At 39.8% G+C, this 13,316-nt stretch overlaps 1 protein-coding gene across 1 annotated transcript in view; it reads left to right on the top strand.

The window, feature by feature from the left end:
- The first annotated feature begins 404 nt into the window (after positions 1-404).
- Positions 405-13,316, top strand: part of LOC148873155 (Spc97 / Spc98 family of spindle pole body (SBP) component) — a 33,924-nt gene continuing 21,012 nt past the window's right edge. Inside the window, exons 1-5 of the mRNA XM_088963937.1 lie at positions 405-733; positions 854-912; positions 1,014-1,059; positions 1,313-1,447; positions 2,114-2,245. Of these exons, the coding sequence (XP_088820063.1) occupies positions 659-733; positions 854-912; positions 1,014-1,059; positions 1,313-1,447; positions 2,114-2,245 (447 nt within the window). The 5' untranslated portion in view covers positions 405-658. The remainder of the gene's footprint in view (positions 734-853; positions 913-1,013; positions 1,060-1,312; positions 1,448-2,113; positions 2,246-13,316) is intronic.

Raw genomic sequence — 13,316 nt, 5'->3', positions numbered from 1 at the left:
AAAGGCATTCTATTGGAAATTATTTCAAATTGTCATCGTTGCTCCGCTCAGTCTCAAATGGAAGGCGATGAACATGGGGTATTTCCAACTAACTAGAAGAAGAAGAAGAAAATGAGAGAGAAGGGAGAGAGGGAGGAAGGGAGTGGCTGAGAGGGGGTGCCGCTGCCGTTGCTATGCTTCTGTGTTTGAACGGGGAAGAAGATGAACAGTATTTGAGAAAGGGTAAAATAAGTATTTTGAAAAAAATTCATCTCTTCTTGCTTATCGATAGAAAGGAGGTATTTGTTAATTTTATCAAAAATAAAGGAGAGGTATTTGCTAAAATAAAACTACAGGTAGGTTTAATGTTTGTCAGAAACTTCAGGAGAAGTTTTTATATTTTACCCTAAAAATAAAATAAAAGTATAAAACAAATGGAAATTTCAAACATTCTGTTTAGGGTAGTTTAGTCATAAAAATTGCATTTATGTTAGACAATTAGATCACGTGTTTGCCCTTTCGATCAAAACGTTGCTGTTCACAGTGAATCGTATCATAAAATGAAGAAAACCCGCCACTTAAATCTAAAATCTCTCTCTCTCTCTCTCTCTCTCTCTCTCTCTCTCTTTTTGAAACCAGTGTTTACTTGATCCGAATCGCTTAGTGAAGTTGCGTTTCCATGGACGCCGCCTCCTGCCCTGCAACTCCTCGATGGAATGTGGAGCGTCCGTTTCTCACCGGTCGATTCCATCAGGTCTCATTTTCTTTTACGATCTTCTTCGTAGGGTTTATTCTCAATGAACTCTCAATTTTGTTTCCTTTTTGTTTTTATTTTGCAATAAAATGCTGATTATTCGGTCATTTTTTTTTCCAGGAAATAAAAGCTCCTTCTCAACAGATAGGAACTAAAGCATTTTCCTCCGATTCGTTTAGGTATAGAATCGATGGCTTCTATCTATTGTAGTTGTTATTGTCTTAAAAGGAGATACTCTTTTCTTGTTATTTAATAATTCTTCTGTGACTTAATCAAGCAGCCCGTGTTCGGAAAATCCAATTGGGTATTATCATGCTTCTGTTCAGGTATATCTTCTGACTGATGAGAATAAAAATGTCAAAGAGTATAATTTAATGTAGTTTTCTTCTTCTGTATGAGTCCTCCTTCTATCTGAAACTATCCAGACTTCATTCTGAAAGTTAAAATGAGATCTTATGGTTATTATTTTTTCTGCTGTTTGGATTTGACAAGTAATTTTGACCTTGTTTAATAATCTGGATGTAATATTTTAAGAGGATTTTTGCGGAAATAAGGGATTTCTTTATTCTTGTTAAGCAGGAACTCTTGGTTATTGACGATCTCCTCTCTGGCTTGGTTGGAATTGAGGGAAGATACACTTCAATTAAAAGGATTCGCGGAAAAGAGGGTAATATGATTTTCCAAGTTGATCCATCTATGGATTTGGCACTTCAGGTGAGAATATAACTAGTAATATTAGTAATGTAGGGATTTTAATTCAATGGGTTATTTTTATACATTTTGATTGGATAAGAAATGAAGTCATTATAAGGAATCTAGGAGTAGTTCCAACAGGTGATAAAATGACAGAAAGTAGACTAAGATGGTTTGGTCATTTGCATAGAAGACCATCAACAACACCCATAAGGACATGGGTAGAAGTAGTAAAAATGATTTAAGAGCCGATAATTTAACAATGGTTATGGCATTAAACAGAACAGAATGGTGAAACATGATTCATGTAGCTGACCCCATATAGTTGGGATAAAGCTAGGGTGATGATGATGGAATTGGATTCTTGAAAAACTGTATAAGTTAAAGTGTTTAAACTTTTATTGTAGTTCAACTTACAAATATTCCCAGCCCAAGAAGGGAAAAGATCCCTCACCCTCTTTCAAAACTATGTGCCAGAAGAAAAATCATAAAACCAATTAGAAATCCTACAAGAACAGCATCTCTAATGCTCATTGATATTTCCAGGGCTTTACCATTGCAGGAATTGGCAAAATGGATATTTCCATTGTGCGATAACTTTTTGTTGATTAATCAGTTTGTTGAGTTGAGGTCACAATTCAAGAATGGTCTGGTTAAGATCTGATTACCAGGACTTTACCATTGCAGGAATTGGCAAAGCGGATATTTCCATTGTGCGATAACTTTTTGTTGATCAGTCAGTTTGTTGAGTCGAGGTCACAATTCAAGAATGGTCTGGTTAATCATGCCTTTGCTGCTGCTCTAAGGTCACTCCTTCTGGTAAGTTCTATTGTCTTGTAAGCTATGTATAATGGAAATTTTATTTTTTGACATCTCACCTAACCATTTCAGACATTGTCATATTTGAATGTGATACACATTTCAACACTTACATCTAGGCATAGTATCTTTTTTTTTATCAATAACTCAAAGATTTCGTTAATTAAGGCAATAAGTAATAGGTACAGGACATAGAGGTACAGAACAAAGACTATGAGAGATAAAACCTCTTATCTCTCCCCTACCAAACCCAACTCCCTTACAATTGTGCCCAAAACGGAGATTCTCTCCCCACCCCCTATTTAGCTAGGGGGTGACATAATCACATGGCAAACTACAGAATTAGCATCTCTTTTTTTTTTTATCAATATTCAGAAAAAAGATTTCATTAAACTGATTAAAGAGGCACATTAAGAAGTTGTGAAGGTTACAAATAGACACCTAATGTCCAAAGACTCCAAACCCCCAAAATTACAATTGAATCCAAAACATAGAATGCCTATGTACCCCTTGTTTAGCTAAACTATCCACCAAACTGTTGGCCGATCTTCCAGTCCAATTAATTTGAATCAACATATCCCTGGAGAGCCTTTTGAACCTCCTAAAATCATTCCTTAGGTGCCACGAAACTCCTTCCCCTTTCTTTAACCAATCCACAGCTATTTTGGAATCACCTTCAATAATTAGCCTCTCTAAGCCCAATTCCTTGGCTTTCTCAAGCTCATAGACAGCTGCTAGGAGTTACGTTGATGCCACATCATTTTGCCCAGCTAGGCCCGAGAAGAAGGCACATATATTGCCTTCATCATCCCTGATAGCTCCTCCAATTCCAGTGGGGCCTGAATTACCCACAGTACTCCCATCAAAATCCAGTTTCAACCAACTATGAGGCAGGGGAGACCAGTCCACCCATTGCAATCTGTCTTCTAGAAGAAGAGGCTTCTATAGCTCCCCAAGCCCTAAAAAAATCATCAATCTTAAAGTCTGAAAACAAGTTGAGAGTCTTGACCTAATGAACCACTATTAGAGTTATGACTTTGATCAGTGCTTCCCTGTTCCTCTCCTTTCCCCCAAAGATTCTAGAAGTTCTTTCCTCCCAAACTGACCAAATAACTGCTGCCCTTGTGCATTTCCACATCAGCTTACCCTTTTTAGTAGACCACCTACAAATAGAAGGGTTGAACATCCCTTCCAAGTTAACAGGAGAGAGCCACTTGCAACCAAAAGGTGAGGCAAACCACTCTCAAATAAAGCCAACAAAAAGACAGAAGATTATAAGATCAATTGTAGTTTCACCATTAAGCTTACACAAACTGCACTAGTTGGGGGACAAACACCAATTTGGCCTCTTCACTTGAAGCTTATTACAAGTATTAATGCAACCATTATACACTTCCCAATAGAAAGCACTAACTCTAGGAGGGATGGGAGAACACCAAATTTCTTTAATAGGGAAAGAGGAGGAAGAAGAAGGTGAAGAAGCTACAAGGGAGTAAAAGAAGGATTTACAAGTGAAAGTCCCAGAAGAATCAAGGTTCCAGGCCCTACTGTCCTCACCCCTGACCCAAAGAACCATTGAATTCAATTTAGAGAGCAAACTGGAAGCAAAGGGGAATTTTAGACTCTCTAAGATTCCTAACAAGGCCCAATTTCCAATTTAGCTCAGAAGGAGAGGAAGAGGAATCAACATCTCTTTTAACCCATCCAATTCTTAGTTCCATGTCTCCACACCCCTGTTTAGCTAGTGCAGTCTATCATATATCAGTTGTGTTGAGAAACTATCTAGGGTTTTATTGAGAAAAAAACAAGAAGAAGAAGAAGAAGAGGAGGAGAAAGGGAGTTATGAATGGAGAAGAGAGAGTTACTATTCAGTTCACCCTCTCAAACTTGAGATTTTATATTTTTGAGAGAAATTACAAGTAAGCCCTCATATGGGCACCCAAATGCAAAAGGGAAAAATTAACAAAAATACCCTTGGCCCCCAAACAATCTTAACACTCCCTATCAAGCTAAGCATATATGTCAATCATGCCCAGCTTGTCTAGGTTCTTGGCAAACTTTAGATGATAAAGGCCTTTAGGGAGACAATTAGCGAGTTGGTTTTCTGACCATACAAAGGGTAGGCAAATCTCTTCACTAGTTATCATTTCTTTGATAAAATGTCTATCCACTTTTGATATGTTTTGTACGGTCATGTTGCATAGGATTGTGGGCAATGTTTATGGTTGCTTGATTGTTACAATAGTTTCATTGGAGTATTAGCTTGGATCCCTATCTCAGTCAATAAGGTCTTCAACCAGAGTAGTTCTGGCACTCCATAGGCCATTGCCCTATATTCTGCTTCAACACTAGATCGAGCAACAATTGATTGTTTCTTGCTTCATCATGAAAATGAAACCACATTGCCTCCAACTAAGGCATATTAACCAGATGTAGATCTTCTATCATCAACAAAACCTGCTCAGTCTGCATCTATGTCGGCCTCAACCTTTATATGCCCATGATTGAAGTAAAACACTCCTTTACTAGGACATCCCTTCAAATAAGCTAGGATTCTATTAACAATTTGCATGTGAAAGGTTTTGGCTCATGCATATATTGGCTGACCACCCGATTACATATGATATATTGGGTTTAGTTAAGCAGAGATAGAGAAGGCGACCAACCACTCTCTGAAAGACCCCCTCTGTCTAGAAGAACATCTCCTTTTTTTGATCAATAACTCTGGAAAATTTCATTAATGAAGAACATCTCCTTCAATAGTACTCAACTTGTGAATGGGATTAATTGGGGTTTCTGTAGGCTTGCATCCCAATTTCCCCAACTTCATAGAGCAAATCAAGAACGTACTTTCTTTGAGAGAGGAAGATTCCCTTATTGGATCTTGCAACTTCAATTCCAAGAAAGTATTTAAGTTCACCAAGATCCTTAATCTCAATTTCTGAAGCAAGAAAGGACTTCAACTAAGAGATACCTAAGATGTCATCCCTAGTCACAACAATGTCATCAACATATACTATCAATATAGTTAACTGACCATCAAACTTCCTTATGAACAAGGTGTGATCAGCTTAAGATTGAGAGAACCCAATCTTCAAAACAAAATTTCTAAATATGTCAAATCAAGCTCTAGGAGATTGCTTGAGTCCATACAAAGATTTCTTTAGACGACAAACTTTCCCTTCACTGTTAGGGAAGGTTATTTTAGGAGGTAAGTCGATATACACTTCTTGCAGAGGCATTCTTCACATCCATTTGATATAAAGGTGAAGAAAAGTGGCAACAAGCGACATAATCACATGAGTAGAATACATCTTAGCAATTGGAGCAGAGGTTTCTAGATAGTTAATGCCATAGGTTTTGGTATATCCTTTGGCCACAAGGCAAGCCTTATACCTTTCAATTGAACCATCAACTTTGTGCTTAATAGTGTACACCCACTTACACCCAACATGGGCCTTATCCTTGGGATGAGGCACAATCTCCAAAGTTTGGTTCTTTATCAAGGCTTTCATCCCTTGTTTTTTTTTTTAATAATTGAATGAAATTTAATAATTAGCAAAGATAGTACAAGATCCCCAAGGAGAGGCATGCAATGCAACCTCTCCAAGCTAATTAAGTACAACTTTCCAATTTACTAGAACAAGGTACAAGGTAGCACAAAAAAGATCTTCCTTGGAAACCCCTTGTTTGGCCAAAGAATTAGCCATAGTATTAGTCGACTTGCTTACCCATTTAACCTCAACTCTCATATTACTAGTTAACCAATTTACTTTTTTTTTAGGAGGTCTTTGTAGCCTCAAATGGCATCATCTAGGTTTAGAAGCCACCTTGTTACCAGTTTACCACTTGAGAATCCCCTTCAATTAGAAGATGTTCCATCCTAAGCTAGTTGGCAATCTGGATCCCTTGTACAATTAGTATTTCTGCCCTTGTAGAGTTTCCACTCCCACCGGTCCTGGGAATAAGGAAATAATGTTGCTATCCTTATTCTTTAGAACACCTGTATACCCTAAGGCCTAGGGTGCCTTGGCTGCTCCCATCAAAATTTATCTTGATGACACCTTCTATTCTTCTTAGTAGAAGTATTAGCTATTACTGACCAATTCCTCCATAGGTCATCAAAAGAGAAACCAACAAATATAGCCAAGGTTTTCAGCCAGTGGATTGCTCTTGTTAAAATATACTCCTTCACTTCATCCAAGCTTATTTCCTTCTCTAAGAAGACTCTTGCATTCTTTTCCTCCCAGAGAGTCCATAAAGTAGATGCCCTGATACATTTCCACATGAACTTACCTCTTCTTGTGTGTCACACAGATGGCAGAGACCACCTACCTCCAAATAAACTAAGGCTCCAACTTCATAAAGCTATAGCAAATGGAAATAGTCCTCATTCTAGGCCTTATACAAGGAACACTAATTTGGGGAAAGACAAAGAAAAGGTCTCCTTTTCTCCAAGGTTTCCAAAGTATTGATTTTCTCATAGTAAACTTCCCAGTAGAACACAACAATTTTTGGAGGAATAGGTCTCACCCAAACTTCTTTAATAGGGAACACATTGGGACTAGGGTTGGAATTAAGGGATTTTTGAAAAGAAGCACAAGTAAAGGTACCTTTTGGAAGAGGAGTCCAAACTCTTTGATCAGAAGTTGTAGGGTCCAAATAAACTAATAAAAGTAAATGAAGCGGCTCAGTGATACAAGTCAACTCACCATCCCTTAATCCCCTATGAAATCCAAAGTTCCAGTTTAAAGACAAGGGAATAAATGGGTTCGTAAGATACTTCACAATTAGCTCATTTTTTGTAAAGGGAGAGAGAGTAAAGCAAAGGGAACTGATCTTTGAGGGGTTGATTACCCACCCAAACATCCTCCTAGAACTGACTAGAATCACTGGAGCAAGCATCATACTTGATAAACCTGAGGATGTGAGGGAGAATACCATGTATAGCCTTCCAAGGTGTTGTGAGCGTAGCTCGACGAGATATCTTGGCATCCCAACCATTTTCTGAGCAGCCATGAATACTTGACACCACCTCGGTTCATAGCTTCCTTTTAGTGAGGAGACTGCACTACTTCTGTAACACTATGAGGAATAGAAAGGAGATGGTAGATATATAGGCATAATAAGAGGGCATCATGCATCATCTAATTAGTAATGCGATACTTGATACATGTTCTCTTTCCCTTTTGAAGGGCAATAGGAAGATCAAGATCAGGGTCATCAATTGTATTCAGGTCCAATAGGAGTTGGAGATTCCTTAAGAGTGGAAATCTTGGCACTACATCAAGGTGTAAAACTGGCCAAGCAATTAGGGCTACAACAGATTGAGATAGAGGGGGACTCCAAATTGGTAATTGGGTAGATGCAATTAAGGCAGTTGGGAATTTGGTAGTATAGATAGATGATAAGGGAAATACTTAGCATAACAAGGGAGATGGGTTGTGGGTGTTTGTTTCAAGTGGGTAAGGAGATCAACAAATGATTTTGCTGACGCCCTAGCAAAACAAGGGACTATAAGGGAGAGACTTTATTGGGTAGGGCTGTAATGTTTGATGTTTATTGGATCAACCTTTTCTAATAAGGGTTGCCTTTTGTATTTCAGTTTTAATTTATCTCTAATGAAGGTACTAGGAGGTTCATGATTACCTGAGTCTAGGGGACTAGATTGTAGTGGGCATCTAGCTTCAGGAGCCACCCTCTTACTGTGCGTGATGAAGAGTTGCTGCTAGGGTTGAGTTTGATATATAGGAGGTGGAGGAGGAGGGGAGGAATACCCTCACTACAAGGATGAGAGGAAGAAGAAGAATTAGTAGACAGAAAAACATGAACAGGAAAGCAGAATGGAGTTTGATCTTCATTAGCAATCTCCCCTTGAAGAGGCAGACGAGATAATTGAAAAAAGGATGAGGGCTCAAGGAAGGTAACATCCTTAGAAACATACCTCCGACCAGATTGAGGGTCAAAACATCTATAGCCTTTTCTGAACAGGCGTGTAACCAAGGAAAACACATTTAATACATGATCATGCTTATGTCTTGAAGGAATCATATCATGAACAAAGCAGACCATGTGAAGACCCTAAGAGGTAAATTGAAGGTGAGCTATCTGAAAGAAGAAGCTGGTTAGGGGACTAAAGGTTTAGCACCAATGGTAGCTGGTTAATAAGATTCATAACAATCTCGACAACACCTCTCTAGAAATGAGTAGGAACACCAATGGTAGCTGGTTAATAAGATTCATGAAATTTTGAACAATCATAGGAATTTGATTACTATAATCTTTCATGGAGATTGGGAGACGAGAGAGAGAGAGAGGAAGAGAAGAAGAGGGAGATACGATTGAGAAGGAAGAAAAGGTACTCCTGGCTGCCGCCAGTTCTCTATTTATATTAACTTAATAGAGAGAATAGAAATTACAAGTATGCCCCTAACAGCACACCCTAGAACCAAACTAATAAGAAAAAAAAGACAAGTACCTAACTGACAATATCTTAAGAAGTCAGCCTACTAACAATAACTATATAGTAACAATTAAATAAGCCTTACAATACTCCCCCTCAAGTTGGGCTGAATATGTCTATCATGCCCAGCTTGTCACATAACTCATTTTGCCGCGAGTATAGAAGCCCCTTTGTGAGGACATCAGCAAATTGTTCCTTGGAGTTGACATAAGGGATGCAAATTTCCCTTTTTTCCAATTTTTCCCTTATGAAGTGTTTGTCCACCTCAATGTGCTTGGTCCTCTCATGTAGGATAGGGTTGCTGGCGATGTTTATTGCAGCCTTGTTGTCATAGTAAAGAGACATAGGACTATGAATAACAACTCCAAGCTCCCCTAGAAGATTCTTTAGCCAAAGGACTTCAGCCACCCCATGTGCCATAGCTCTATATTCAGCTTCAGCGCTTGACCTCACTACCACACTTTGTTTCTTGCTCTTCCAGATCACTAGATTTCCTCCCACAAGTGTGCAATACCCACTTGTGGACTTTCTGTCATCTATAGTTCCTGCCCAATCAGCATCTGTAAAGACTTCCATCCTTAGGTGATTGTGTTTACTGAATAGTAGACCTGTTCCGGGATATTTCTTCAAGTATCTAAGAACTCTCTCTGCTGCTTTCATGTGTGGTTTCTTAGGAGAGTGCATGAACTGGCTTAGGACCCCAACGGAATAGGCAATGTCTGGATGGGTCATGGACAAATAAATCAGTTTTTCCACTAACCTTTGGAACTGTTTCACATCTTTCAGAAGTTCACCAACACAGTCACCTAACTTGTGGTCAACATCCATGGGAGTATCTGCTGGCCTTGCACCTAATTTGCCTGTATCCTGTAATAGATCAAGGGTGTATTTCTTTTGAGAGATAAAGATACCATTTTCTGAGCGGGCAACTTCAATCCCAAGGAAATACTTCAGGGGACCTAGATCTTTCACTTCAAATTTAGATGCAAGGAATTATTTCAATTTTTGTATCTCTGAGCTCCAATTTCCTGTAATGATGATATCATCCACATACATTATCAATACAACAACCTGTTCTTGACATCTCTCCACAAAGAGTGTATGATCAGACTGACACTGTTTGAAGCCCATCTGTTGAACCGCCATGTGAAACTTACTGAACCAGGCTCTAGGAGACTGTTTTAAGCCATAAAGAGACTTTCGCAGCTTGCACACCTTATTTTCACTTCCCTTGGCACAGAATCCACGGGGTTGAACCATGTATACTTCCTCTTCTAAGTCACCATTCAAAAAAGCATTCTTTATGTTCAGTTGATGCAATTCCCAGTCAAAATTAGCAGCTAAGGACAGGAGAACCCTAATTGAGTTCATCTTAGCTACTGGAGCAAAAGTCTCATCATAGTCAATCCCGTATACTTGTGTGTACCCTTTAGCTACTAATTTTGCTTTGTAATGAGTGGGAAATGTGATCATAGGAGACAAAATGGGTAATGGGGTGTTTGGTAGTGTATGACCTGACTCCCTTTCGTTGAGGAATAGAAATGTCAAGGTCATCCACAGTAGGAGTAGGGTTAGGGAGTGGACTTACCTCCTGGGAGTCTAACGGTGTCTATTGCTTAGTGTTTGGCTACTCCACATCTCTATCACATCTTTGATCTTTGCGGCGTGTACGTTGGAAGACATGAAAGGGAGCAAGGTCCGGAATAGAAGGAAGAGATACTTGAACCTGCTTCTCTTCCACACTACTACTCTCCCTCTGAGGAGAAGCAGGGAAGAATGGCTCAGACTCAAAGAAGGACACATCCATAGACACAAAAAACTCACGACTAACGGGATCAAAGCATCAATACCCTTTTTGAGAGGAGAGATACCCCAGAAAGACACAAGGAATGGACTGAGGGTCTAATTTACCTTGAGGTGGAGGCAAATCATAGACAAAGGCACGACAACCAAAGACTCTCATGGGAATGGAAAATAAAGGAGACTGAGGGTACAATAACTGATGAGGGGCCATGTAGTTCGGCACATTGGAGGGCATGCGATTGATGACATAAGCAGCTGCAAGTATAGCATTCACCCAAAACCTTTTTGGAACATTCATATGTAACATCATCCCATGAGCTACCTCAAGGAGGTGTTTTTTCTTTTGGCAACACATTTTGTTGTGGTGTTCTGGCGCATGAGCTCCTATGAATAGATCCGTGAGAGACAAAGAACTCATTGAGCTCCCCATGTAAGTATTCTTTTGCATTGTCGGATTGGAAGATCTATATTTCAACATGGAACTGTGTAAATACCATCCTCTGGAAGTCTTTCACAATCTTTGGAACTTCGTCTCTACTACGCATAGGAATTACCCATGTATAGCGAGAGTAATCATCGATCAATATGATAAAGTACTTATATCCACCCTCAGAGATTACATTGGTAGGCTCCCATACATTAGAATACACAACATGAAAATGAACATTTGATCTTTTATTACTTGAGTGAAAAGTTGTTCTACGTTGTTTGCTTAACTGACATGTTTGACACTGGAACTCTGACACTGAACATGACTTAAATAAAACCGGAAACAAAGACTATTGTTTCGAAAGAAACATGACCTAAACGACTATGCCACAAAAAAATTTGACTCTTATTTGATTGGCTTTGTGACTCTGAGGATGACACCGAGAGACCAGCTTTGTTGTCGAGAATGTAGAGACCATCCACTAGGCTCCCTCTACCAATTGTCCTCCCAAAAGTTAGGTCTTGAAAAACACGTGTCAGTAAAAAAGGTTACACTACAGTTTAAAGAGCTTGTAATGCTACTAATTGAAAGCAAATTTATAGGAAGTTGAGGGACATGCAATACACAATTCAGGTTAAGGCCATGTGGAAGAGATATTGATCCTTGGCCTGCAATGGAGGAAAAAGAACCATCTGCAAGTCTCACTCTATCCCTTCCTGACAAAAGGCTATAAGTCTGAAACAAGTTCGGCTTACCGATCATGTGGTTGGAGGCCCCTGAGTCAATGATCCAAGGGGAATCCGTGGGAGTGACATGGAATGCAGAAGCCGTATTACCTGAAGTAGATGCAAATGAAGTAGAGGGAGTACCAGTGACCGAGCTGTCCATTTGTCGCAAAGCTCTATCATAAGATTCCAGGTGCTCTTTGAAGGAATTCATTATCTCTTCCTTGGGGTTAGACTTATTAGGGTGGTCCCAGGTACTACCGGCAACTTGAGTTTCTTGGGTTGCCACATGTGCTGCATTTTGTGTTGTGTTCACCTTCTTATGACCTTGACTTTTACCCTGTTCTTTATTCTTCATTGCCCACTTGGGTTTCCCATGGATGTCCCAACAAGTGTCACATGTATGCCGTGAACGCCGATAGTGGGTACAAAACAATTTATCTTTATCATCAGTCTTCTCAGTGTCACTTTTCTTCCCTATCGAGTTATTATTCATTGCAGCCAAAGCAACTTGTTGCTCCCCCTTAGCTGTAACCATCACACTCCGCCTGCTTTCTTCCTATTGAACAAGGGAGTATACCTCGTGAATCGTAGGCAACTCTTTGCTTCCTAGGATCTGAACTCTCAACGGTTCATATGCAGGGTTCAATCCCAACAAGAAGGCAAACACACGTTGCTGAGAGACCAGCTTCTTGTAGGCCTTAGCATCATCATCATGTTTCCACTCTATAGCCTGATAATGATCCAATTCTTCCCATATGGAGGTAAGGGCTGAATAATATGAAGACAAATTACGGTTTCCCTGTTTACAGGTTGAAGATTCAACTTGTAACTGGTAAGCCTTGGCATAATGCCTTTGCTTAGAATAGGTAGTTTTGGCCTGTTCCCAGATCTCACTAGCGGTGTCTGCCCACATAAAGTTCTTCTTCACATCAGGTTCCATGGCTGCGAGGAGACAAGACATCACCATATTGTTTTCTTGGTCCCACCTATCATGTTCAGCCGCCTCACCCTTGGGTTCTTTCACCCTTCCATTAATGTAACCAGCTTTACCCCTTGCCGTTAGTTTGCGCTTTTAGCCCACTCCAGGTAGTTCAGACCATTTAAAGGGGTAGTTGGCATGGGAAAAATCATGTTTTCACCTCCCATACTAGCTGTGTTATGGGTTGATATAACCCCGGATGAGGTTGATTCATAACTCGCCATAGGTTACTACTGAAAACCAGTCCAAACACCACAACTACACAACAGCCACAAACAGAAAACCGGCCCTCAAGGAATTTACGTCTAGGATGTGAGGAAGAGAACAAGACACTGCTGAAATCAACTCTGAGATGGTTCAGTCATTAAACCAGCCCGGTAATTAGTTCAACACAACCAAGGTAGACATTGCTATCAGTCCAACTGCAGTTCATACAGTCTAACAATCCAGCCCTTCATACCATTGGCCGAAGAAGAGACAAACAAGAACACACCTGTCCAGCACCTGTACGAAGGTGCCAACCTGAAATCAACTTCACAACATCGAACAGAGAAGGAAGAGAGTCTCTATCAGCATCGCCCTTCTTCGACTAGGGTTTCCTTGGTATTATGACCAAGGAAAAAAACACAGGAAATGCCGCCAGAAATCTGCTAGGGTTTCCGCCAAAA

The sequence above is a fragment of the Nelumbo lutea genome, chromosome 1, assembly GCF_056320005.1.
Source record: "Nelumbo lutea isolate HS-2025 chromosome 1, American lotus-T2T, whole genome shotgun sequence".
In the NCBI taxonomy this organism is placed as follows: Eukaryota; Viridiplantae; Streptophyta; class Magnoliopsida; order Proteales; family Nelumbonaceae; genus Nelumbo; species Nelumbo lutea.
This window is presented reverse-complemented; position numbering and strand designations above follow the sequence as displayed.